The 23,893-nt window shown below is 42.0% G+C and overlaps 1 protein-coding gene across 1 annotated transcript; it reads left to right on the top strand.

Annotated features, from left to right (window-relative positions):
* Positions 1-970: 970 nt before the first annotated feature.
* Positions 971-23,572, top strand: PPTC7 (protein phosphatase targeting COQ7). Its single transcript, XM_059827822.1, has 6 exons — positions 971-1,215; positions 10,863-11,042; positions 13,796-13,994; positions 16,259-16,382; positions 18,393-18,522; positions 19,889-23,572. The coding sequence occupies exons 1-6, from the start codon at positions 1,014-1,016 to the stop codon at positions 19,945-19,947; spliced, it is 894 nt and encodes a 297-aa protein (XP_059683805.1). The 5' UTR covers positions 971-1,013; the 3' UTR covers positions 19,948-23,572.
* Positions 23,573-23,893: the final 321 nt, after the last annotated feature.

Raw genomic sequence — 23,893 nt, 5'->3', positions numbered from 1 at the left:
CCACACAAACATCACGCGCCGCAGTGAGCTGGCTCTATCCCTAACTGCGCCCTGCCAGGGAAAAACAGGAGGGGTTGTCCTTTAAAAATACATTTTTGTGTGGTATGACTCACATAACCGTCCTCCATAGCCAGAAAGTACAAACGGCCACCGAGTCCCTTCGAGTCATTCGGAGCACGCGAGACACGCGCCCGGAGATGGGCGTGGAGGACAAGTATCTGGGTTAGGCGCCGCCTCGCTGGCCCCGGCGGTGAGAACGTAATTGGAATAATTGCCGGTAAAAACGCAGCAGGCCGGGGAACCCTCTCCCCGGCCGCCGCGGGGCTCCGGGGCCGCTTACCGGGGCGCTGCGGGGGGGACACGGCCCCGCCGTGCCGCAGCCGCCGCCGCGGGGGCTGCCGGGAGCCGCCCGGTGTTATTGTCCCGCAACATGCAAATGAGGCGCGGCGGGGAGCCAATGGGGGGGGAGGGCGCCGGCCCCCTGCGCAAGCGCGCTGGGGCGGGGCGGGGTTGACCTCGCCGCCCGCCCGTTTGCTCGCTGGGCGAGCGCCGGGGCCTCAGCACGCGCGGCGAAGATGGCGGCGGCGGCCGGCGGGGTGCGGGGGCGGCGCAGCGGGCACCGCCGGCTCTGACCGGGCCACCCCGCGGCGCGGCGGGAGGGCGCCCGGAGGCCTTCGCGGGGCAGCGCCGGCCGGCTGGGGAGGAGGCAGAGCCCCCCCTCGGGGGGGGTGGCGGCAACCCGGCCGTGAGGGGCCGGCGCGCGGGGCGTGAGGAGCCGCGCGGGCGGCGGGGGCGAGGGCGGGAGCCGGCCCGGAGGGGCGAGGCGGCCCGCGGCGGGGGGGAGGCTGAGGGGCCGGGCCGAGGAGGGGCAGCGCGGGCCGGCGGGGGCTGAGGCGAGCCGGCCGGCGGGCAGGGGAAGGCTGGCTCCCTGCGGCGGGCGCTCGCAGGGCAGGAGGCGGCTGCGCCGGTGGCTCCCCGCGTTCCTGGCTCTCGGCTGCTGGGCGCCCCACGCCATGTTCTCGGTGCTCTCCTATGGCAGGCTGGTGGCCCGGGCAGTCCTGGGCGGCCTCTCGCAGACGGACTCCCGTGACTACAGCTTGGTGACAGCCAGCTGTGGCTTCGGCAAAGATTTCCGCAAGGGCATCCTCAAGAAAGGCATGTGCTACGGGGATGACGCCTGCTTCGTGGCCCGGCACCGGTCGGCAGACGTGCTGGGTAAGTGCTGGCAGGGCCCTGCTCGGGGGTGCTGAGGTGGCTGTGGCGTCGGTGTCCTGACCTCCCCTCCTTGAGCCGCACATGGCGAAGCGGCTCGGCCTTCGGTCGCAGACAAAGGAGCCGGTTCTGCCTATAAATGTCAGCATTCTCTTGCCAGAGAATCTCTTTTTTTTTTTTGCTTCAAAAGAAAGCTTTCATGGTCTTTGCAGCATGCTGCCCGCCTCGCTCAGCCTGCCTTTGGGATGGGGTGGTGTGGGTGCCGGGCGTTGGGGCCCAGCCTTGGCGTTTCACCTGTAGGTGCCTGTAAGGCCTAGTGGCTCCGAAAGCCAGAGAAACAACTTGCAGTGCGTTTCACTTTAAAACCTAACCAAGCCCCATATATATGTATTGCATTTCCACATAAAGGATCATTGAAACAGGTACTTCCTGATTTTAGCGCGTGCTGTGTCCTTGTCAAGTGAAAGGCAAAGTGACATTGAGACCGGTTTCAAATGTCAAACTTCAATTCCAGTATAGGTTCTATCCTGATTACACTCCCTGGTTTGGATTCACGTGCAAAATGAATCTTAAGGGTTCAAATTTTAGAAGCGGTGAATAATTACAGATAATCAGGGGAATCTTCAGTTTATGAGCAGCATTGCTTTTAACAGTGCTTGACCTTTCTCCTGTGTAGTCAAGGTTGAATTTGGTTAACTGACACTCTGCAAAAGTTAGTTTTTGAGCAACTGACAGAAATAAATTTTCACCAAAACTTTGACATTAAAAAAAAAGCTTCCTTCCTCCTGGCCCCCCCCCCCCTTTTTTTTTTTTTACATTTAAAACTGGTGGGATTGCAGTGCAGTGTCTTGTGATGTGACGGTGCTCGGTGATTCTTCACAGTTTGGTGCTGTCATTGTAACTTGGTTGCCGTTTAATATAGCCAAGACATTTTTTTAGGAAGCTCTAACTTGGTGCTAGGTAACAGTATTGCTGATGATTCTCAAGGGAGCTATTACTGTAAGAGTGATGCTACAGCTTTCAAGGAGATGTGGAAAACTGGTCAATGCATTTTTAGATACTCTGCATCTTTTCTGTTGTGCCTGTTCCAGAGAAACTTTCTTCTGTTAGAATTAGCTGTTGGACAGCCTTACGTTAACATGTGACTAAGGCTGGCTGCCTTTAAAGTTCATGCTAGGCCAGCACTGATAAATAACTGAGCGATCGGTATTTGCCCCTAAGAGAAATACAGAATCTCCTTTACTTACAGGTGGACAATTTGCGTGGGAAAGCGGGTAGATTTAGACCCATTTGATGATGTTTAGGGTTTTTTGGCCATATTTGGTAATTACCGTATGTGGACCTACAGTTTGTCTTGTCTTCCTGCTGGAATCAGCAGAGAATCGCATTTCTGAGTTGGTCTTTGCATTAATTTTCATGGCAACTTGAAAACAAACAGAATTGTAACTCTACTTAAGGATCAAACACCAAAGAAGGCTTCCGACCAGGATGTCTCAAATACCAAGAAGAAAATAATTTAAATAGAAAAGCTGTTGGTTTGTTGGTGGGTTTTTTCCCCTGTAAAGCTACTTTTATATTGCTTCTTTATTGCTTTTCTAATATACATCCCAAAAACCCAAGATCAGGATCCATTCTGCAAACAGTAACACTCAGGATGGGTTTTGATGCAATCTAACTTGATGCTTTTTCTTCATCAGACATAGTTGTGTTCTCCTTGTTTCTGCTACTGCGATCATATCTTTGCTCTCCCTTTCTCAACCAGTTCTTCTGCACTGCTGCAAGAGTTTCAGCACCAGCGTTTTCCTGCCCTCAATTTTTCTTACTCTCACCACAAATCTGAGGTTCCATACCTGTTTTTTAAAGACCCTCATGCATTTTGTACTGACTCAATACCTTGCCTAACTCTGCACCTCAACAAAACTGACTGAGCTGAACTGTTGCTTTTCTAGCTGTTTTTCAGTATTAATTTAATGAAGGGGCTCATGTGGTTTTAGCCAAAGTGAACACTAGTGAGAGTGCTTTTTGAGAACAGTAAATTTCAAGTGTATCACTTAGAGTTAGTCTGCCTTAGTAGTCATCAGCGACAAAGCCATGCCAGATAATTAATTTAAAATTCTTCCGTGCCAGTCTCTCTTCTAGAACCAAAGCATGGGAAGCATGCCTGTGTGGGATGGATATGGGTGTGGTGCGATGGTGAAAGAGCTACTCCCAGCCGTTTGGCATGAGTGCTTGGGGATTCATTTTCTTAGGTCAAACAAAAGTTGACTAGGCAGCGTGTTTATAGCAGACAGAAAAACGCTAAACACTTCTTTTGTTATACGTATGCTCTTAAGACTGAAAATTTAACAGTGTTTTCTCATCTGCGCTTTATCCTTTCATAGTAAGATCAACAGAAAGCTTATGAAGATTCATGTTATTTCCAGCCCTCCCATAGTCGTTAAAGGCTTGAGAAGGCCTGTTACTGGTGTTCTTGAATCCTTGGAGTTTTTGTCTCTTGTTTTTATTTCTGTCTGGTATATACCTGTTAAATTTGCATGTGCTCTTCCCATTCTGAGCACAGGGAGAAACAAGAAACTCAAAACCAGAGTGTTTCCTTTGGGATCACTCTGAGAAAAGGAAATGGCTTTACTACTAATACTAATCTCTAGAGCTTTACAATTCAGGCCCATGTTTCCTTTTTGCTGCTGCTTGTACCATATTGTAACTTTTTGTATGTTCGCTGTCAGTGTCTTGGTTGTCCTGATCCTCAGAATATTCAAATATCTTCTTGAGACTTGGTAGGTGTTTATATACCTCTTCACACATGCCTTTGTAATTTAAAAGGACAGAAATGTTGCTTTTTAAACAAAACCAAAACTCTTCAGAAACAGACACCTTTGTTTTTTTCTAATTAGCATAGGAGTAGAATTTTTGGTGCATAGGAAGCAAACCACAAATTTTAAAATGAACTTAAACACTATATAAACATTTCACTTATTTAACAAAACTAAGCATAGAAGCTTGTTCGTAAATTTTGAAGTCTCATGCTGGTGTTCGTTTTCTCTTTTGTTGGGATCTGCCTTTTCTTGCTTATTCCTGCCTTATCAGGCTCCTGATGTTTTTGCTACTTTTTTATGGATTTTTCCAAGCTGTTGTGTGACTCATTATTGAAACATTACAGCAACCAATGCGCATCCCATGACAGCATCACTTATACAATGTCTGTGCTGGGTAGAAGTTTGGGTGTAGCCAGTGTGACTTGAGTAGTCTTCCAAACTATTTCTGTCCCCCAGCAGTAGTAGGAAAAAACTGTCTGGCAGCAGGGTACTGTTTGTCCACTGCAAAGTTAAAATTTGGCAACTGTTCTCTCTGCTGCCAATCTTGATTTTAATTTTTTTTTGGGGGGGAGGAGGCGGTATTGTAGGGCAGCTACTCTAGACTGAAAAGAATTGCACTTTACTTGAACATTGTCAGCAGCCTGTGTAGGAGGTATGTAAACCTCTAGAGTGGCAAAGCCCCCAGAGTATTGTTAGTCTCACTGTCATCAAGAAAAGTAAACTACGAAACGTAAAAGGATTTGTCGATGAAATGTCAAGGTTGTTCTGGCAACTATAGAGGAGGAAGGGATTCTTACTTTCATGCCTGAAGGTCACGTAAGACTGTATTAAGTGGTTTATTTGGTATCATACCTATTAAAGAGATTGCTGCCTTATCACACTAAAGGAGGTAAGTCGCCTGCTTACTTCAGAGTAGCCTTTCACCTGCTCTGTTGAGAGAACTCAGGACATCTTAGAGGGTGTAATCAGTGATTTGAAAAAAAACTGTAAATGTGTCTTAGTTTGTAGCAGACCAAATGAAATTTTCTGTTTAACATGGGAGCGTCAATACTGTCATTTGTAGAGAAACTACAGATGATTGAGAAACATACCCATTAACAATCATATTCACTGACAGTCTTGTCAATACAGCTAATCCAAATGTCAGCAGGGCTGTTCTTAAGTAGTGTTGAATGTAACCTCTTAGAAATGTGGTAGCTCCCTTTCCGAGAATGAAACTAAAATCTGGTTATTCTTTACCACGGTTTCTGGAAGGGCATTGCATGCAACGTATTCCGATCAGAATTTGCAATTGAACGCTTATTTTAAGTGCTATTGATACTTGTTGGTGGCAGACAGTTTTCCATTCATACACAGATCTTAGCTTGAACGAAAAGCAGGTTCTGTCAGAAATCACAGAAGGAAATAAGCAAAGCTGAACACAGTACAGTAGGTGAGACATTAATCATACCTATGTCGCAGGAAATGTTGCAGAAATCTCCCACTGCTTGCTTTGGTTCGTCTGCGCTATTAGTATTGTGAGCCTGAGATTGTTCAGGCTGTAAGTAGTTTCAGTACAGCTTGGATGGTGTCTGTTCTACAGTACCTATCCCTTTTCAGCATTTAAGCGCCAACCACCAGTAGCAGTTCAGCTACAAAAGTAAGTTCCAGGGTTGCTCAACACCTTGAGAGATTAAGTACTTATAACTACGTAGGGAAGTTTTTACGAAACTTTCAGAGATAATAGTTTACTGTTCTCCTGTAACTCCCAAAATCCACTGAGCGATTTCTCAGGCTTAAATACAAGAGGTAGGAGATCTACCTGGTAAAAACCTGTTTCAGGAGCAACAGTGTATTGTAGCAGGGAGGGGAAAAAGATATAAGGAACTGCTGCTTTTTTCCTGGAAGCAGCTGCACAATTTAATGTTTTCAGTTCCTTGTTTCTTCTTCAGTCTGTTCTTCAACATCATCTCTCACTTTGCCACTTGCTTTTTGTCCCTCATTATCACTTAGTTTCTCTTCCAGTACTTTCCTATTTGATGCAAGGGTAGTTTAAGGTCTACTGTAACTTCCTTTTGTAACTAGTTATCAGTCACACACAATCTGCCTTCAGGGATTTGTATTTGACCAGGTTATTTCTTTGTCAAAACCTGGGGCGGGGGGGAAGTAGACACTATTTGGCTGTAACGTTGTGGTCCCGTACACGCTGAGAGTTAGTGCTGGCTTTGACCACGTGACTTGCTTTGGATGGAGAACCTATCTAGGTGTGTGTTTTATCTCATCGCTGATAAAACCAGAAATCTTATCTATTTATCTCAATTCTGATATGTTGACAAATACAAGGTGCTGTATTTCAAACTTGTGTAGTGTAACAGGTCGCACTTTGTTACCGTTCTAGCCTTTCTTCTATATTTGATGCAAAATAAATTCAGTCACAAATATATCCTTTTGATGTTCTTTTATCAGTGATTCATTGCTAATTCAGGTAAGGATCTCAAGAAATTTAAAGTTCAATAGGATGTGTGAAGTGTCTTACAAAGTTAATTGTGGTTGTGTGCAAAAGCAATTCCTGCTGGCACACTTGTGCCTGCTTGGCGCTTCTGTGTGTGATTATTCTTCTTAGCTGACGCAATGTTTGAAAGTATCCATCTTTCAAGAGATTTTTGGGACAGGGTGATATTTTTGGACTCTGACCACGGGCAGGTATGTTTGCCAGCTAGCTGGAACTTCCACTCATAACGTTATTTATATTAGACAGGGTTTGATTAGTATAGTGGGTTTGTTCTGAACTTTAAGCCTGTTTAAGCCTGTTTAGTTTGTTTGCTCGGAACTAGACAGAACATCTGGATCTGACTTAGAAAAGTGTGTGGTGAAAAGCACGGATTACTATCAGCACTGCTGGCTGTTCCCTGGGCTTCTGCAGTTAACCTTATGTGTTGGCAGTCAAAACAGCTTTATGTTTGTATTTCAACTGGTATTTTATGCCAGGTGCCTTTAGCATTTTAAATTAAATTTTAACAAGTTTCAGTGCTGCAGCGTCAGTCACTTGTGCTTTGTCTTGAAACTTCATCCCAGCTGTTTCTCTATGAGAGATCTTGATACGCTGAATCTTTAAGAAGCTAGAAAGAGCCAGTTTTTGGACTGACACATGCAGCGAGTATTTAATCTGGCAGTAGTATCTGTGTGTTCCCCAGCAGAAGGCAATGTAGTGGAGTGTTAACTGTCAAAGATTCTGAAAGGTCTCCATAATATAGTTAAATACTTCAGAAGCATTTATTCTTTTGAAGTAATTTATTGTGAAATTTTCAACTGCTTTATTTACAGTGGTTGTTCATGTAGCCACAGGCACTTCGCCATGTCACATGGACATTTGTGTGATTTCTGCATAGGCTTGAGCAGGGAATATCCAAAGAAATATTCTTTCTATAAAATCTTCTGATTTACTGAATAGCTTAGGAAAAAAAAATCAAGGATTGCGTACAGTTCAATTTCAGCAGTTCTTCTCAGCCATGCAGTTTGTCTTAAATGTCCAGCGATTCCTGTTTTGTAAGATGGTTATTTTAAGTTAAATGGTGGATACTGGCAGACAATATTTAATGTTTTATGGTGAAATGTAAGAAAATGAAAACCTGAGTAATCTTTTTCACTTGTTAAAACAGTAGTTATTTTGAATATTTACAGGTTTTTTTGGTCTTAAATGAAAACAATATAAATGAATACTGCTTGGCATTATTCCTTGGCAGTGATACTGCCTGTAGCAGTATCTTTTTGACTTTTCCTTTGGTGACAGAAGGAAAACATGCTATTACATAAAAATGAGTTAATTTTTATGAGTTGCGTTTTCAGTTCTTGCTACTTCTGGAGTTTGAAATATCTCACAAATAGTTTTGCTCCTTGTTTGCTGTATATCAACTATCACAAAGTTTTCTTAAACTTTATTCTCATTTACATTTCATCTATTTCAGTAGCAGTTTGTTCAATCTGCTTTAAAATCACGTATTCCTTTCCCATAAAACTGTTCAGTTTATGTTGAGAATGTACAATGTAAAGATACTGGTTTTATTTTAAAACCATGCTGAAGGTAGGACACGATGGCTAAAGATCTTAGGGAATGTCAAAATCTTCTTTTAAGGCAAAACCAGTACAGGTGGATATTTTCTAGGCGGCACCGTGTGGTATAGAGCTTCTTGAATGTGCTTTGCCTCTGTACTGCCATTGATCTCGATGGCAGCAGTAATCCGTGGCTCTGTGCCAGAGCAGGAGGAAGCGTTTGACTGCTTTGGTTTTGGGAGCGTGCTTTGGGATCCAACAAGGTCATTTAGCTTAAATTGAATGAACTGACTTATCATCCTTAAGAGATACAGTTTAAAAAAAAAAAAAGAGGGGAAAAAAAAAAAAACCAAAACCTTTGCAAAAAAACCCCACTTTGTCCGCTTTGGGCAAGGACAAGAAACAGATGCCAGCAGTGGCCCACAAGTTAGCGAGCTGATGAGGTGTCGTGGAGGTGTCACAGTGAAAGCACACTCCGGGGCCCACTCATGAATGCGATGGTCCTGTTTGCTTCTGTGCCAGCGATGGAGAAGGAATGCACAACTGTCTTGTTGGTTCTTAAGCAGACAATCTGTTCTCTTAAGTGTGGTACAAAGCGAAGGCAGAGGACCTACTTGTGAACTGTCTAGGGGATGATTTTTTTGGAAGGCACTGGCAGAATGTACTTAAAGCTGTTTATAGCTTGCAAAAAGCAGACAGGAAGGCAGACAGACAAAGCCATTTCATGGCTCGAGATAGAGTATGAAGTGTGCTGCCATGATTACGGATTCAGATTTCCTGCCTGGAGTAAGAAGTGAGCGAAGAAAATCAGGTGGCATACTCTTATTTTTGCTTTAAAAATTGAAATATTTTGATAATTAACCTTATCAGGTGCTTGCTATGGTGGCTTTCTTGTACTGTATACTAATGCTGTAGTGTTTCTGTTTAAATATTTCCCAAGAAGACTAATGCAAAAATGGTTTACTGATCACTTGAGGGCAGTCCATAACTTCTGATGAGCTTGTTTTGTAAGCACCTTAGGAGCTAAAAGCTTTGGACAGTACTTGTCAAACATCATCTTTTCATTGCGTTAACCCTGTTGTCGGTGAAGCAATGCTGTATTCAGCTGGCAAAGGTACATCTGGATTGTGTTCATCTCAGAGGGGAAAAAAGCCGCTCATCTGGTAACTTCATGTAAAGCAAGCATCATCATCTGAACTGAAGCTTAGTTTTTATTTCAAGTTCTAGATTTAGAACTTTTTCTTAATAATATCTTGTTCTAGACTTGTCTGCGTGGCAGCAGAAAGCAAAGGGTTAATCCAGTATTAACCTGCAGTCGTGGGACCTGTAAAGAGAGGATTAGTTTGTTCTTGAAGCAACCAGAAAAGGCATTTCTGAGAATACCAGGGTTGCTTTTGCATGAGCTTCTTCCCAGGGTCTGGTCTGAAGAGGTGAATACAGGGATCTGCCTTCCTATAGTGTTCTTCTAAGAAAGCAAACGGACAAAGCAGGTGTCTAAAAGGTTGTGCACTATTTTTGGGAGAAATCTGATTAATGTTGATAGGCTGTTCAGAATCTGGCTATAACCTCCTGTCAGATTATAGTTCGTGCCAAGGTCAGCTCTAAACCTTCCGTCTCAGTTTCAGATGGTGTCCCATGTGAAGGGCATTTGCAGATGAGGCAAACTTAGTTTTACCTTCAAAGTCAAATTTTCATGCCTTTGCTAACAGCGGCATTTTTGTCTGAGGAGGCTGTTGTTCCTCAGCACAGTCTGAGCTCTGAAATTGGCTCTTCGCACTTTTATCATGACCACAGTATTTTAGCTTTGTTATGTTACAGAAACCTGTGCTTGAAATGGTTAGTCCCTGACACGCTAAGGATCAAAAAGATTTTTGGAAAAAATGCCAAATGAAAATATTTTAATTTCATAAATAAAACCTTTGGACAGTATTTTACTTTTATTGTTAAAGCCAATTGAGGAAGTTCAAAATACTTTAGCCAAATGGGCAGCAGAATATCATGTCTGTTGCTTATCTCCCTCCGACCACCCCCCTTTTCTATGTGCATCTTCGCGATTTGTCTCTGTGGTTTCTCAGAAGCTTCCCAAGCTTTGGCAGAATTGGTCTAATTTTCTGCTATCTAGGATGTTTTGAGTAACTGAATGAAAATTGACTGGATCATAGTCAGTTTTCATTCTCTTGGATGAAGCTGAAAGCAACAAACTATCCTTGCAGGGGTAGGTTCCAGCATTGTGTTGGTTACATGGTTTTTTGAACACACTTTTAAAATGGAAGTTTGGTTTGTACAGAAATTGGTATTACCAAACAGAAAACATTATCCTTTGTATGAGCAAGTAGCTTGAGAAAAAATTTTGGGCTGCTGAATAATGGGGCAGAGGTTCTTGCTCATTTCTATCCTATCTAAAATCTTAACAACCTTCATATTTAAAACTAATTAAAACTAATTAAAACTATTCTTCCTTTTTAATGGTCTAACCAAAGGTTAATGTGCTTGAATCCCCCTCTTCCCCCCAAATTCCCCATTAGTTGTTCTCTAGTGAAGTCCACCTCCTCACAGAGTTTTCAGCATTAGACTCTTACCTTCTCTTCAGCAATTCAGATTATATTTAGAGATTTGTCTAGGAGCTGGTGTCAGAAGTTATCTTACAAATGCTTAGAAATTCTTTTCTTAAAGAAAAATGTTTTTTGAGCAGGTGCTATGTCCTACTTTTTAGTTGCTGAATATCATAAGTGATGTCAAAAATTAAAACCCTTGGTTTGGAAACCAATTTTGTTCATGTAACTCTCGTTTTCTGTTTTCTTCTAGGGGTAGCAGATGGTGTAGGTGGCTGGAGAGACTATGGGGTTGACCCTTCTCAGTTCTCAGGGACTCTAATGCGAACATGTGAACGTTTAGTAAAAGAAGGACGGTTTGTACCAAGTAATCCTGTTGGGATCCTCACCGCAGGTTATTGTGAGCTGCTGCAGAACAAAGTACCTTTGCTTGGTAAGAGAGCAAAAATACATAAATCGGATTTGAGTTGTACGTTACCTAGATGTATACTTAGTCAAGGTTGCTTAAATCTGTTGTCAGCTTCTACAAGAAATTTGCAGGCTGTTATCTTCTCTTAATTAACCAAAAAATGTAGAAATGTAGTTGTCTTGGTGGCATCCTTATTTTCTCTTGTATGTTTAAAAACTATCTTGATTCATTCAGTAATGCAGGGAATGTTTGCTTGTGTGTGTATATATATATAAAATAAAAGGCAAACTGCACTTGTGTGTGAAGGGTGGTAATTCACCAGTGCTTGCAGAGAGTTTGCAAAATGAGTTCAGCAGCAGAATACGCTATGGCATGTGCATTCGCTCTCCCTGTTACATATGCATAAATAACTGTTCTCTGTTGAAAACTCTTAACGGTTGCTTGTGGCTTTTTGCTGAAGCTATGCAAGCAAAAGTATTTTCTGACGATAATTGGATGCAGTTCTGCACATTCCTTGCCTTACTGCTCCTGTTGCCTTTTATGTCCAATGAACTTTAAGCCTAATTGGTTGACCTAAGTAGTTTATGTCATACAGTCACTGGTACCCTATATTATTTTTATAATTCTTTGTGGGGGATTCACTGCAGATTTTTTTTGAAAGCAAACTAAAGCAGATGCCTAGCATATTCTGTGTCAAACTTGATTTTAGACAGGGCATCCAGCTGCCATGAGAATGGTGAGCAGATAGAGAGGCAGCATTTGGCCTCAACTGACAACCTTGAAAACAGAATACTTTTCTAAAGGGCATGTGACCTCTTACGCACCAAGAAAGTGTTACCCTGCGTGATATGCATGCTTCTCACCTGACCTTAAACTTCTCTGCCAGAAGAGTGGTGTGTAAGCTATATTTAACTTGTCTGCTGAGCTTGGGAACAGATGTTCTTGCATTATATGCCTAAAGAATAGGTTCGAACCTCAGAAGTGACCTTAAGTATCACTAAAATAGCTGCGGTCGGTAATTACATTAGGATTTTGTGTGTTCAATAGCGCTTATTTGGGCAAAGCAGATGTAGCTGTAAGCGATCGGCAAAGTGGGCCACTGGTGAGAGCTCTCACAACGGCTTTGTAGACGGAGGCAGCCCTGCTTGGCTTGACCTTTCGAATTCTGAAGAGCAGCATATGCTGAGTCACAAGATCTGCATTCCACGCATGGCCTCCTAGTTACACTCTGCTAATAGAGTTAGAATTTGAAACTAATGATCCTTAGTGTTTCTCCTTTAACCGAAAACAGTATTTTTAGAAGTAGAAATAAAACCCTGAAACTACCACAGCAATGAGCATTTAGAGTTTATTTAGAATAAAGTGAAGGGAGAGGGCTTCATTAGGCAGTAACTTTTCCTTGCTGTTGTGCTTTAGGTCTTGATACTTAGTTCATCAGAATTGAATCTAGCAAATATTTTAAAATAAAACTGAAGTGGGAGGGAACTGTGCCATTTATTTAAACACTGTTCTTGTATTGCAGAACAATCTTGGGTGCTGTCACATATAAAATCTGAATTTTTCCTAAGATACTGCTTTGACTTACCATTCAATAAGAGTGGAGAAGGTTCTGTATATTCCCTAGAGAACAAATTAAGTGCAAGTGTGTTGCAGGGAACTCCCTGTATTAGAAGGGGAAACATCTGGAATAGGTGATGCCTAGAGCCAGCTGGACTTCAGCGCTAGCAAGCCTGATTGTAAGTTTAGCTCATTGCAAGCTTGTGGTCTGGCCGACACATAGCTGTGCTTGGAATCTTCTGCTGGAAGAACGTTAGGATAGAAGATGAAGACTATTCCCCAGCCGGTGATATAGGGGCTTCTGGTAGAGGCAGCTTTAGCTGTATTTCACCCTCTTCAGGAATGAAAGATCTTTTGGTGGATGTGGTGTCCTGTTTGCAGAAATCAGGTGATTGCTGTTTGCGATGGGTATCTTTGGAGTAACAGTTATTTTTGTGGCTTGCAACCAAGCGCAGTTGGTGGCTACTTCCCAGTGAATGAATCAATAATTCCTCGGTGCCCTCAAGCACGGCTGGGATAGTTCTGAGCACGGTTGACAAGTAGATACGTTTCCGTTCTCTCTTACTTTAATCTGGAATAGTATTTGTCTCTGAAATGTATTTTCTTTAAACTTGTGGAGTTAGTATCCTGAAGACGTGACAGGATTATTTTTTTGAACATGAAGGTAGCTCTTCAGAGCCATACTATGAAGAAAAGTGTTTTAATGTTCTGACAAGAGGAATGGAATAATACCTAAGAACTGCTTGCAATTCAGTAGTTACTTGGCGTGGCTTGTTTACAGCTGATGAGTGAAACTGTGTGGAGAGCACCTAGCATTGTATGGATGCCACTAGAATTCTATTATCTCGCTGATTTCGGAATTTCGTTATTTTATGTGACTTCTGTAAATCCAGTCCTATAGCAGAATGTGCTGACATATGTTGGGGTGGAAAACTGTAAATAAAGTAGAAGAAAACAGGTGTTTGTCAGCATAATGTGTTTACCAAAATCAAAGCGGGAAAAGTAAGTTCTATACAAAAATCATAGTTTGTGTTGCAGAAATTTCAAGCATTTTGCTATTTTTAGTGTATATTAATTTTGGCATTATTGAGTATTTTCATTTCTCTTTATTTGTAAGCTTTGATTAAGTATTTGAATAATTGGACTATCAATCAAGTCAGTGAAAGAATAAGCAATTTCTTTAAGGCTAACTCCAGTTACCGTATTCTGTTGGCTTTCAGGAAGCAGTACAGCTTGTATAGTAGTTCTGGACAGAACAAGTCATCGTTTACATACAGCCAACTTGGGAGATTCTGGATTTTTGGTAGTCAGAGGAGGAGAAGTAGTACATCGATCGGATGAGCAGCAGCATTACTTCAACACTCCGTTCCAACTGTCAATAGCTCCACCAGAAGCAGAAGGAGTTGTCTTAAGTGACAGGTAAGATGGGAGAGGATCTTGAATTTTTAATCTCTGTATGGGATCAACTCCCAAAAGGTTGCAGTTTTGCTGCCACGGTGCTCTTTGTATAGTGCAGCATAGCGTGTGGGATTTAAGTTTGTATCCAATCAAAGGGTCTTATAGCTGCTTCCCCATCTTTAAGATAACATGAACGTTTCTCACCTTGTATTTAACAACTTTTGTATGCTGTTGCACTATCCAAATTTATTCGGTTAACGATTGTTCATTCATGATGGCACATTCCCATAGTCTCTGGTGCGCACTGGGCATGTTCTGATCCACGGAAAGACGTTACTCAATAAAGCTGCTGCAATTAGACTGCAGCTGGCGTAGACGCCGGTCATCCTGCATGAGTGGCTTGTCTTATCAGCGGCTTTCGTTCCCAGTCCCTGTCTGTACTCTCTCGAGACTGGTTTGGAGTACGCCAATTTAGATATCTTGGCAGTGAGGTAGCAAGTACTTGAAGAATAGAGCAGAGGGACATGTGACTGTAACTTGTGTTTCCAAATAGCTGTGTTTCCCGCAGCATATTGTATTTGACCAAAACGAGCAAAAAAAAAAAAAAAAAAACCAAAACTGTTTGGCGGAACACCAAGCTGGGAAATGAGAGTATTAGGAAAGGACAATCTGTTCACAGAAATGAGTCGTTTCAAAGGCAGACTTGTACTTGTGTCTTCCTGTAAGAATGTCAGGCTGATCCATCCTCTGACTTCGTGAAGTCTCACCAGTAATATAAAATTTAAAAAAACCCAAACAACGGCTTTCAAATATGTATTAAAATACAGCTCTCAAATAATGCTTACACGCTTATTAAAGTGATATCCCTCTTCTGAGTACAGGAAGATGATGAAGAAATCTTCAAAGAGTGGCCATAGTGTACCGGGAATGTGGTAGGCATCTGAAGTTCTTGATACAAGGTTTGGACTCAATGATCTTAAGGGTCTTTTCCAACCTAAATGATCCTATGATTCTGTGAAATACCAAGGCTGATGCAGTAACGGTTATGACTTTAATGCCAAAATAGCTCTTTTTGAAAATGTTGGTTAAGTTGTTGAAACTCCTGACCATTCTTGCTTGTGGTTTTATTACTTCATCATAAGACTGCAGAGAGGAAGCTAGGTAGAACTCTGAAATTAGAACCCTTAAATAGTCTAACCTCTTTATTAGACTAAAATTAAATGATTGTTTGAAATTCCAGAGCTGTGAAAATCTAAATTTCTCTGAGATTCTCTGTCATCCATGGGAAGACAAAAAGCCCAAGGATAATTGATAATGTCCAGTGGAAGTCAGGAAAGCAAAGTAATCTGAGTCATCACATAATAAAGAAAGCGCAAGATAAATGAGCTCCCACACTTCAATTCTGAATCATGATTATAGCTTTCTGGCTAGTATCTGCACTGTTCTTGACGTTAATTAGTACTCATGCATGTTGTCTAAATGCTTCTCCAGTACTTTTTTTATTTGTTGTCCCAGTTAAATGTTAGATTTGGCTATATATGGGAATAGGCAGGCAATCTTAACTCTGTTAACCTTCCTGAAGCTACAAATCAGTTGAGCCAAGCAGCTTTTCTGCTTTTTGGCATAGCCAAATGGCATGGGATGCAGCAGTTTCTGCCTTTTAAAGACCCCTGAAGAATCTTTGAAGGGTTTGGCATTATGCTGCTTCTGAGAATCAGATCTTGCAGCAATATTCATGGCCAAAATAGGTATTTTCTCCTCTTGTTATTGTGTAATGTGTTAGACATAACTAGATCAACTAGCTGTGGTCTCCTGGTAGTGATTTCCAGCCATGTTTCATATTCCATTGCATTAGAAAGTGATTCAGAATCCCTAAGTGTTTTGGCCGTTCCCTGTTATGAATTGTCCTTTCAAGTCTAGCTCTCTTACATATTTAAGATGAGTGAGAAGGAAGCCCTGAGCTGCCATTCTACTTAATGGTTTCCATGGAGATACACTGGTGAAGCGGATTATTTGCAGGATTGTTCATCTGGGAATTTTAAATGCAAATCCTTTGTGTAATAGCTGGAACATTACCTGTTTGCAGTCACAGTTCTTCTGTTGTAGCTTTCTTGACAAGCCATCCTGGTGCAAAAGCTCCACAGTTAGTGATTATTTCTTTCTTTTGCAGCAAAACACATTAACAGCAGTGAATTACAAAAGCTGTTGATGTGCTAGTTTGACATTGCTTGGTGTCTTAGTGAAAGCTGGAGTCCTTTTCTGTAACATACCTGTCATCTTCACAGCCCTGATGCTGCCGATAGTACTTCTTTTGATGTCCAACTTGGAGACATTATTTTGACTGCAACAGACGGACTGTTTGACAACATGCCTGACTACATGATTCTGCAGGAGCTAAAAAAGCTGAAGGTAAGTGCCTGTATTCTGAATCCCTCCCATCTTTTGCACTGGTTATCGCTTACAGTTACTACCATTACTTTTCACACGCATAACTTCTGTATTTTATATAAAAGACCCACCACGAAGTGCTATCCTTTAGAGACTTTTCAGTTAATGCCACACGTGAACGGTAGAAAGGGACGTTGACCCCAAAGCGCTGTCTCTTGGATCTGCACCTGGGCTGAATCCGGAAGCAGCAGCTTGGGCATAAATGTCCTGAGTAGCAGCTGGTACCATGTCACTGCCCAGCGATGGGAGGGAGAGGAGGCAGAGGAAGGGGGAGACGCTCGGTAGTGGGCACTGCCCTCGGCCAGCTGCTCACACGTGGTATTTTATCTGTATGTGCAGGTTGTGGATGATATACATGAAAATACAGCATTCTCTCAGGGGTTATTGGAGGGGGTGAGCTGTATACTTAAAAATAACTTGAAGCTTTTCTGAAGGGTTCTAAAACAGTAATTCTAAAGTAGTATGGGCTGTCTGAATTGTGGGTTGTGTGTGCTTGAAAATCTTTAATGTTCTGTTAAAAAAAAAAAAAAAAATCCTGGCAACTTTTCCAGGTTTGTGACCACAAGTGTTCTTTTTAAATAGTAAAAATACATTAAAGTATTTTAATTTGGATGAGAGCGTTTAGCTTAAGGCTATTTACTTACAGAAAGGAAAGTATACTTAAGAGATATCAATATGTATAACCTCCCTGAGGAACCTATTTTGTTATGAAATGCAAATAAGGTTAACATGTAGAATTATAGAGTGGTTTTAAAAAAATTTGCCTGCTCTTATCCTGCAGCTACGTAACTGAAAGGTGGTGTCAGATGGAGAATGGTTCCTTACAGACAAAATGTCTGAGAGGCCTCTGCACATCAGGCAGACTCTTGTGTTCCCCCCTCCGTGCAGTCCCCGCTATCACTCTCCCCCCTTCTCAGTGCAATATTCAGGTCTGAAACGGAGAAGCTGTGCTGTGAAATGGAAAAATGTCATCATACCACAGCACAAGCTGTCATAGAGGCTTTAATCTGGTTAGCAAAGGTAATGACAGCACTGAAGATGTATCAGCACGCTGTCATGGTTTGGAAGGGCCGGGTGGGCTGGTCGCTAACCTGCATGGTTGTTACTGATGCTATAGCCAGCTCATCGTACCTCTGTCTGCTGAACTCCCACCTTCCTTGTGCTGCGCAGAGGCAAGGTTGGCCTGGGCGGACACTGGAGATGGAATTCCCTTGTGGAGGAAAGTTGAGCTCCACCTTTTGGCGTGTCTGGGAAAGGCACTGAAGTTCCCCATGAGGTTCAGCCAAAAGTTACTCATGTAAATGCCTGCTAATTCCCCAAACTGGGGGGGAAGACTCTTGAAATGACAAGGCATTTCAAAATAGGTACAAACAAAAAGAGCGGTGGTTGTCGTGTCATGTTGACTGGAGTAGGAAAAGTCTTGGAGTAAAGCAGCAGAGTTACTGAAACAGGAAAAAAAAATGGCGCTTAAAATGCAGTCCGTAGGAAGTTTGCATGCTCAAAGTTTTTTCTTCTACCTTTTAAAGTGCCCCTTCTCCACGAGTGTGCTCTTGTTTTCTCTGACCCTCCTGTTCGAGGTGAAACATAATGACTTCAACAGAGCCTACTTTGTGAGGGAAGGGTGGTTCTTTCAGTGAGAACTGCTTGTATAGCTATCAAATATCCCGCTTCCCTCAGGTGAGACTGTTTAGTCTATTTTGATTATTAGTCTTTGAAGTTTCTAAATTCTACAAATCCTCCAAACCCAAGTCTTGCAGCTGCTGGTAGGGAGTAGAGGTCTGGACTTCAGTTGTTCTAACCCAAATTTATAAAGCCTAAAAGATGGTGAGGGTTCCATTTGGAAGAGAAGGTGGTAACTAGTGCCCTCATCTGTGAAAGAGGGGTCCGGGATCTATAAAACTGACACACATCAGCAAAACAACTACCGGTAGACTTTCTTGTAAGAATAAACTTTTTTCCTCATTAATTTAGAACTCCAACTATGAGAGTATACAGCAAACTGCAAGAAGCATTGCTGAGCAAGCTCACGAGCTGGCATATGATCCCACTTACATGTCGCCGTTTGCACAGTTTGCATGTGACAATGGATTGAATGTGAGAGGTAAGATTTTTTTTCTTCCTCCTCCCACTCCTGCTATCTTTGAGAAATCCTAAGCAAAGTGAAGTTCTCTTGTTCTAAAATCTGATAGGAAAACAGAGTGTTAAGAAATGCGGTTGGCAGTAGAGCGCCAAGCTAGGGCGCTGGGTTTGGCAAGGACCCCAGTTCCTGACGCAGGTCATCCCAGGCCCTGGCTGATCAGAAGCCTCCTGTGGGGAAGCAGCTGGAACGCAGGGAACGCAGCACACGGATTTTTTTTTTTTATTATTATTTACCTAATATGTACACTCCTGCCCCAGGAATCCTGCCTGACATAAGTTTTCCAGGTTCTTAGTGAAACTACTTGACTCGGTCCTTGAATTCGGGTGTGGGAGTGGTGGTGTTGGTGGTGTTTTTGGGGTGTTTTTTTGTTTGATTTTTTTTTTTTTAAGATCTTCTATTATTGATGCTTTCTAGTGGAGATTCTGCCCACTTCTTGGTGGTGGTTTTTTGGTTCAAATTTCTGACCCTTGTACCATTAGCATCCCCATCCTGATCTCTGTTTGTTCTATTTCCTACTCTTTAGAAAGATACTGACACCTGGCAGAGTTCAGAGTCCTATCAAACACCTTTTTTTCTTTAGTAAATATAATTCTGCAAGTAAAGATGTTCTCACTATCTCTGTATCAGGAGGGCAGGATTTCCTGCAAGACCCTAAGCGCCTTTCCTAAAGGTAGAGATGATAGCTGTAAGCTTGGGCTCCATGGTGCTACAAAGCTCACTTGGTAGCGAAACCGCAGAACTCCCGAGTCCAAAGGGCTGGTTCGACTTCCTACATAATGCAACACCTCTTCTCTGAGCTCTTTCTCTAGGATTTGAGTGTATTGCTCTCGCTGTTGAGGTTTGAAAAGTGACTGCTAAAAACGTTAAGTAGCTTTTAGAAAGATACACAGTAATATAGTGCTGGAGAAAATGCCAAAGAGGTATTTGATTTACGGTAGCAATTCCTGAGGAGATACTGACTTTTTTATTCCAGCTTGCTTGTAACAAAGGTGTTTTGTATGTTTCTTAGCTAAATAAATAAGCTGCTAGAAAACAGGCTTTCTGCTCTACTGGCTAACACCAATGTTGAGGATTCTGTATTCCTTTCAATAGTCTGTGATCTCACTATAGCTTAAAAGGAGAGCACTTTTTTGCTGTGTTACATGTCATTGCTACCCTCAGCTGCATTTCGGAAAGGAGGTGAAGGAAGCAGAGTTCTTGTGTCTACACAAAACGGTTTTTGAATGTTTAAACTTTTTAAAGAACCTTCCATGGAGGAATGTCACAGATTGTAAGGTGACAACTCAATGTGGTTTGATGAAATAGTTTTCCTTTTCTTACATTACAGGGGGAAAACCAGACGACATCACCGTCCTTCTTTCTATTGTAGCCGAGTACACAGACTGATCTGCCCGGAGTGTCAGCTTCTGGCGTTTTCGTTATCCCCGAGCTCCTAGCGTCACACGTACGGTTTCCTGCTGGCAGGATTGCTTTCTTCCTTCACAGCTGATCTCGGCAGCTGGCTCTCAAGCTCGTTGCCTGTCCTGAGACGCAGCTGAAGTCCCTGTTAAGAACCACTCTCGTAGTACACTGGTCTTTGTCTGCCAGCAAGAAATGAAGACGCTCAAGGCCTGAAGCATGTCTTTCAGAGCTTAGTCATTGTCCTTAAAGGGGGAGGATCAATCCCGCATCGTTACTGCGTTTGGAATGTGACTTACTTTCAAAGGAGTAGAATGGGTTTCTCATCTTTCAAACTAGATTCAATAGCTAAAACCTCTACAAGAGGGCATATTACTCTATTTACTAGGAACGTTTGCTATTCATTAAAGGGTATGTTCCAGAACACAGTTTCATAAGCATAGTCTTGTTACAGTGATAGCTGAGGTTTCGTGTTTCTAAGCTCCAGTTTTCAGGAGGTTTATAACTGCTGTAAACATTCTGCTCTTGCCATACATGGTGTCAGCCTAGGAGCCTTTCCCAGTACGAAATTTCAAAAAACATACTTAGTTCAAGTTATATGGATGCAAATGTGTTTCGTGATTTCAGGTGCTTAACTGTGATCTTAAAAGTTCTGCAGATCATTCGTCCGTAATGGGCCTGCTATCTGGATGTTTTGGCTGTGGATAATTATTTTACTTTTTTTTTTTTAAACAAAAATTTTAACTCGGTCTCAAAAAGCCGACCTGACCAAAGTTGAGGTCCTTCCAGCATTTTAACCCCTCTCGCCAGCATGGGATGATGTGGCATAAATGCTACAGTGGGAGGTTGCACAAAAAGATCATCCTCAACTCTGAACGTCTTCAATTTTGGTAGATAATTCTGTTGTTAACGAAACATAATTTGTGTTAATAATTGCCATTCTCGCTTGTGTAGAATCGAATATGCTGCGCTGGTTTAAGTCCAGTCGATCCTTATCTTTCTGACTCTCAAACAAGCACCTCTTTGCTTGTGCTGTGGCAGCAGCAGTAAGTACGTAAATGGAAACTATTAATGAATAATCAGCAAAACTTACATTTCAGTAACTAAAGTTTAGGGGTTTCAGAATGAACCTTAATGATGTTTACAGTTATCTAACAGCCACTTCGCAATATTACATTTCCTTTTGAATTACAGTAGCTCACATCTGTTCCCCCTCTTCCAGCAAGCTTTCCTTTCTTTCCTGAGGTTCATAGAAAAAGCTCATAGCTGTAAAGATATATATATTTTTGGTCAGTTTTTCATTAACTTTTTTGCTGGTAGAAAAGTATGTAGAAATAAATTAAAGCCATGTTTTTATATATAAAAAGTCGGGTAATGTTGCTGTTTAGGTGAGTGCAGTTAAACTTGGTCAGTAAGTAATCTTACCTGCTCTCAAAAGGAGATTTTTACTACCTGGTTTATTGTATTAAAACTGTTTAAGTTTGAGGTTACCTCAACTTGTTTAAAGAATTTTTGTGGACTTGTACTGTATATTTGCGTAACTATGTCAAGCTTTTATTTAAGATCATTTAACATGTACCATGTACATGTCATTTTACTATATTTCAATGCATCATGCTTGTAACAGGCATTTCATTTATAATAAGAGTAAGTGATTAATTTGGAAGCTCTTCAGTAATTTATCTGCTATTCCTAAATTGGCATAATGTTAGCTCTCTATTTTAAATCACCTTGTAATTACTTGTCAAAATGCCTTAACTGCCCTAACTTGACCAAAATATTATTTTGGTGAGGGTACGAGGAGGATTCTGTTAATGAAGAAAAATTAATTAGTTTTGCCATCCATGGAGCAGTGAGTGGTGGATAACTTTGCACAAATTGTCAGTCCTTGTTGTTTTTTAAAATTGAACAAGCTGTATCTAGCTGTCTTGTTAGAAGGAATGTATTCACGCTGCAGTATAGGGCTTTGTTTCTAGCATTTGGGAGGGGCCTTTCTCTCTCAAATGTGTGTCTCTTTACATTTTATTCTCCAGTATTTAGTGTCATGCTTCTTGATTAGAGCAGATTTGATCAATTATTCTTTCCCTTGAACTTACCTTAAAGCAATGCCCCTGCAGAGCTGGACTGTGTTGCACTCTGACCCCTCGCTCTCAGCACGTTCGCCCCCAGCCCTCGTTGTTCCCCCCCCACTCTAGAACTATACATTGGGAGATGTACGCGGATCAGATAGACAAGTATGGCAAAAGTGCTTACCCCTGCGTGAGGGGTTGGGTGCGCTGTACTCTGCCGCTGCTGGGCCGGGGTCTGGAATCCCTGAGCGGAGACACTCGGCCAGCTGCTCCGGAGCTGAACCGTGCCGCCTGGCGGGTGTGCTGCCAAGCCTCGCGCTCCCTCTTACAGCCACTCTTAGCGGAGCAGTATCTACAAAGCCATTTGCCTCATATCACTTTTTTTTTTTTAAATAAAGAACAAATTTGGATTTTGATTTACAAATCATGAGCTTATCCCTCACCGGACACACCAAAGACCAGTAAAGCTTATAGCTTTTCCATCTGTTTATAAAGCAATACTGTATTATAAAGAATTGATATTTTTATCACATGCTTGATTGTTTTTGTTTTAAGATGTGCACTCTAAACATATCAAACCTAATTTCTTCCTATGAACTTAAGCTGCCTGCGCACAACAGATCTTTGGAAAAGGAAATGACAGGGCCCATACTATCAAAATAACTTTAAATGATGCATGAAGCAGTAACACTTCCTAGGAATTAGATTATTGTGACTACTCAGGAGAGGCGTGTACAAGAAAGGTGTTCCATGAAATGGAAGCGTGTGTGAGCAGAGCACAGGCTGACTTTCAGCTGCTGCGGAGGGTGTTGGTTATTGGGAGCTGGTGGTTCGGGAGCAGTGATCTGAAGGAGGAGTTTTATACACCAGTAGCCACGTAACGTCTCGGGACGGGCAGGAGCTGGGATTTCTGCAGCAGCGTTACTGGGTATTTGGGTAAAACAGGGCTATGATGTGGTGAATTGGAAAAATGCTGTGGTTCCTTGCTACCTTTATGGCTATCTTTGGGAGACCTGCACCATACAGTTTCCCTCTAAATACTTTGTGAAGAAGATATGGTCCAAAAAAAAAAAACCCCAACCAAAATCCAGATTTTGGGACCAGACAGTTATGAGTGAGTGAAGGAGAAGGGAGAGGCAAAGGTCTGGCAAACGTGAAGAATTTTGTGATGGAATCTCCATCTCCCGGTAATGGACATCCTTTCTCCAGGGGAAAAAAACCAGGTGGTGTCTGTAGAAACTGACTGTATGAAGTAGTTTCTTACAAAGATAGCTGAAACAATGAAGCAAATCTGAGTCTGTATCTAATGAGGATGCTTTTTTGTTGTTGTTAAAATGAGACTATCATCTATGCTTACCCTAAGAGGCAATTATGTGAATTTCATGTCTGAGGTATAACTTATGCAGGAATAGTTCTGTAAATACATTTAAATGAATTGTAAAGATATTTAATAAATATAGTATTTATACTAAAATGTGTTTTTTAAAGTAAAGTTGACTGCAAAAACTCTGTTTGTTAATGCAGTGATGTCACTGGTGGCGCAGAGATGCGCAGCCAGCGACGCTCGGGGTGCTGGGCTCTCACTTAGACCTTCGGACAGCGTTCTGGAACCTGCGTTTGAACGGAGAGGCAGGGAGAGGGAAGAGAATAATGCGTGTCTGAAACACAACTGCCTCTTAAACTTGTGGTTGCAAACGTCACTTTTATTTTTTTTAAATGCATTTCTATGACAACTTTGGTTATTCAGTTAAATGCTAGGTCTACGAAGTTTCTGTAAAGTTTCTGTAAAAACACCCGCTATTATACAGCAATAATGTGTTTGGCTATGCCGGAGTGGATGGATTTATTTTTCCAGCACTCTTAAC

Source organism: Gavia stellata, chromosome 21 (assembly GCF_030936135.1).
Source record: "Gavia stellata isolate bGavSte3 chromosome 21, bGavSte3.hap2, whole genome shotgun sequence".
Lineage (NCBI taxonomy): Eukaryota > Metazoa > Chordata > Aves > Gaviiformes > Gaviidae > Gavia > Gavia stellata.
The sequence above is the reverse complement of the archived record's forward strand: the minus strand, read 5'-3'. Positions and strand labels throughout refer to the sequence as shown.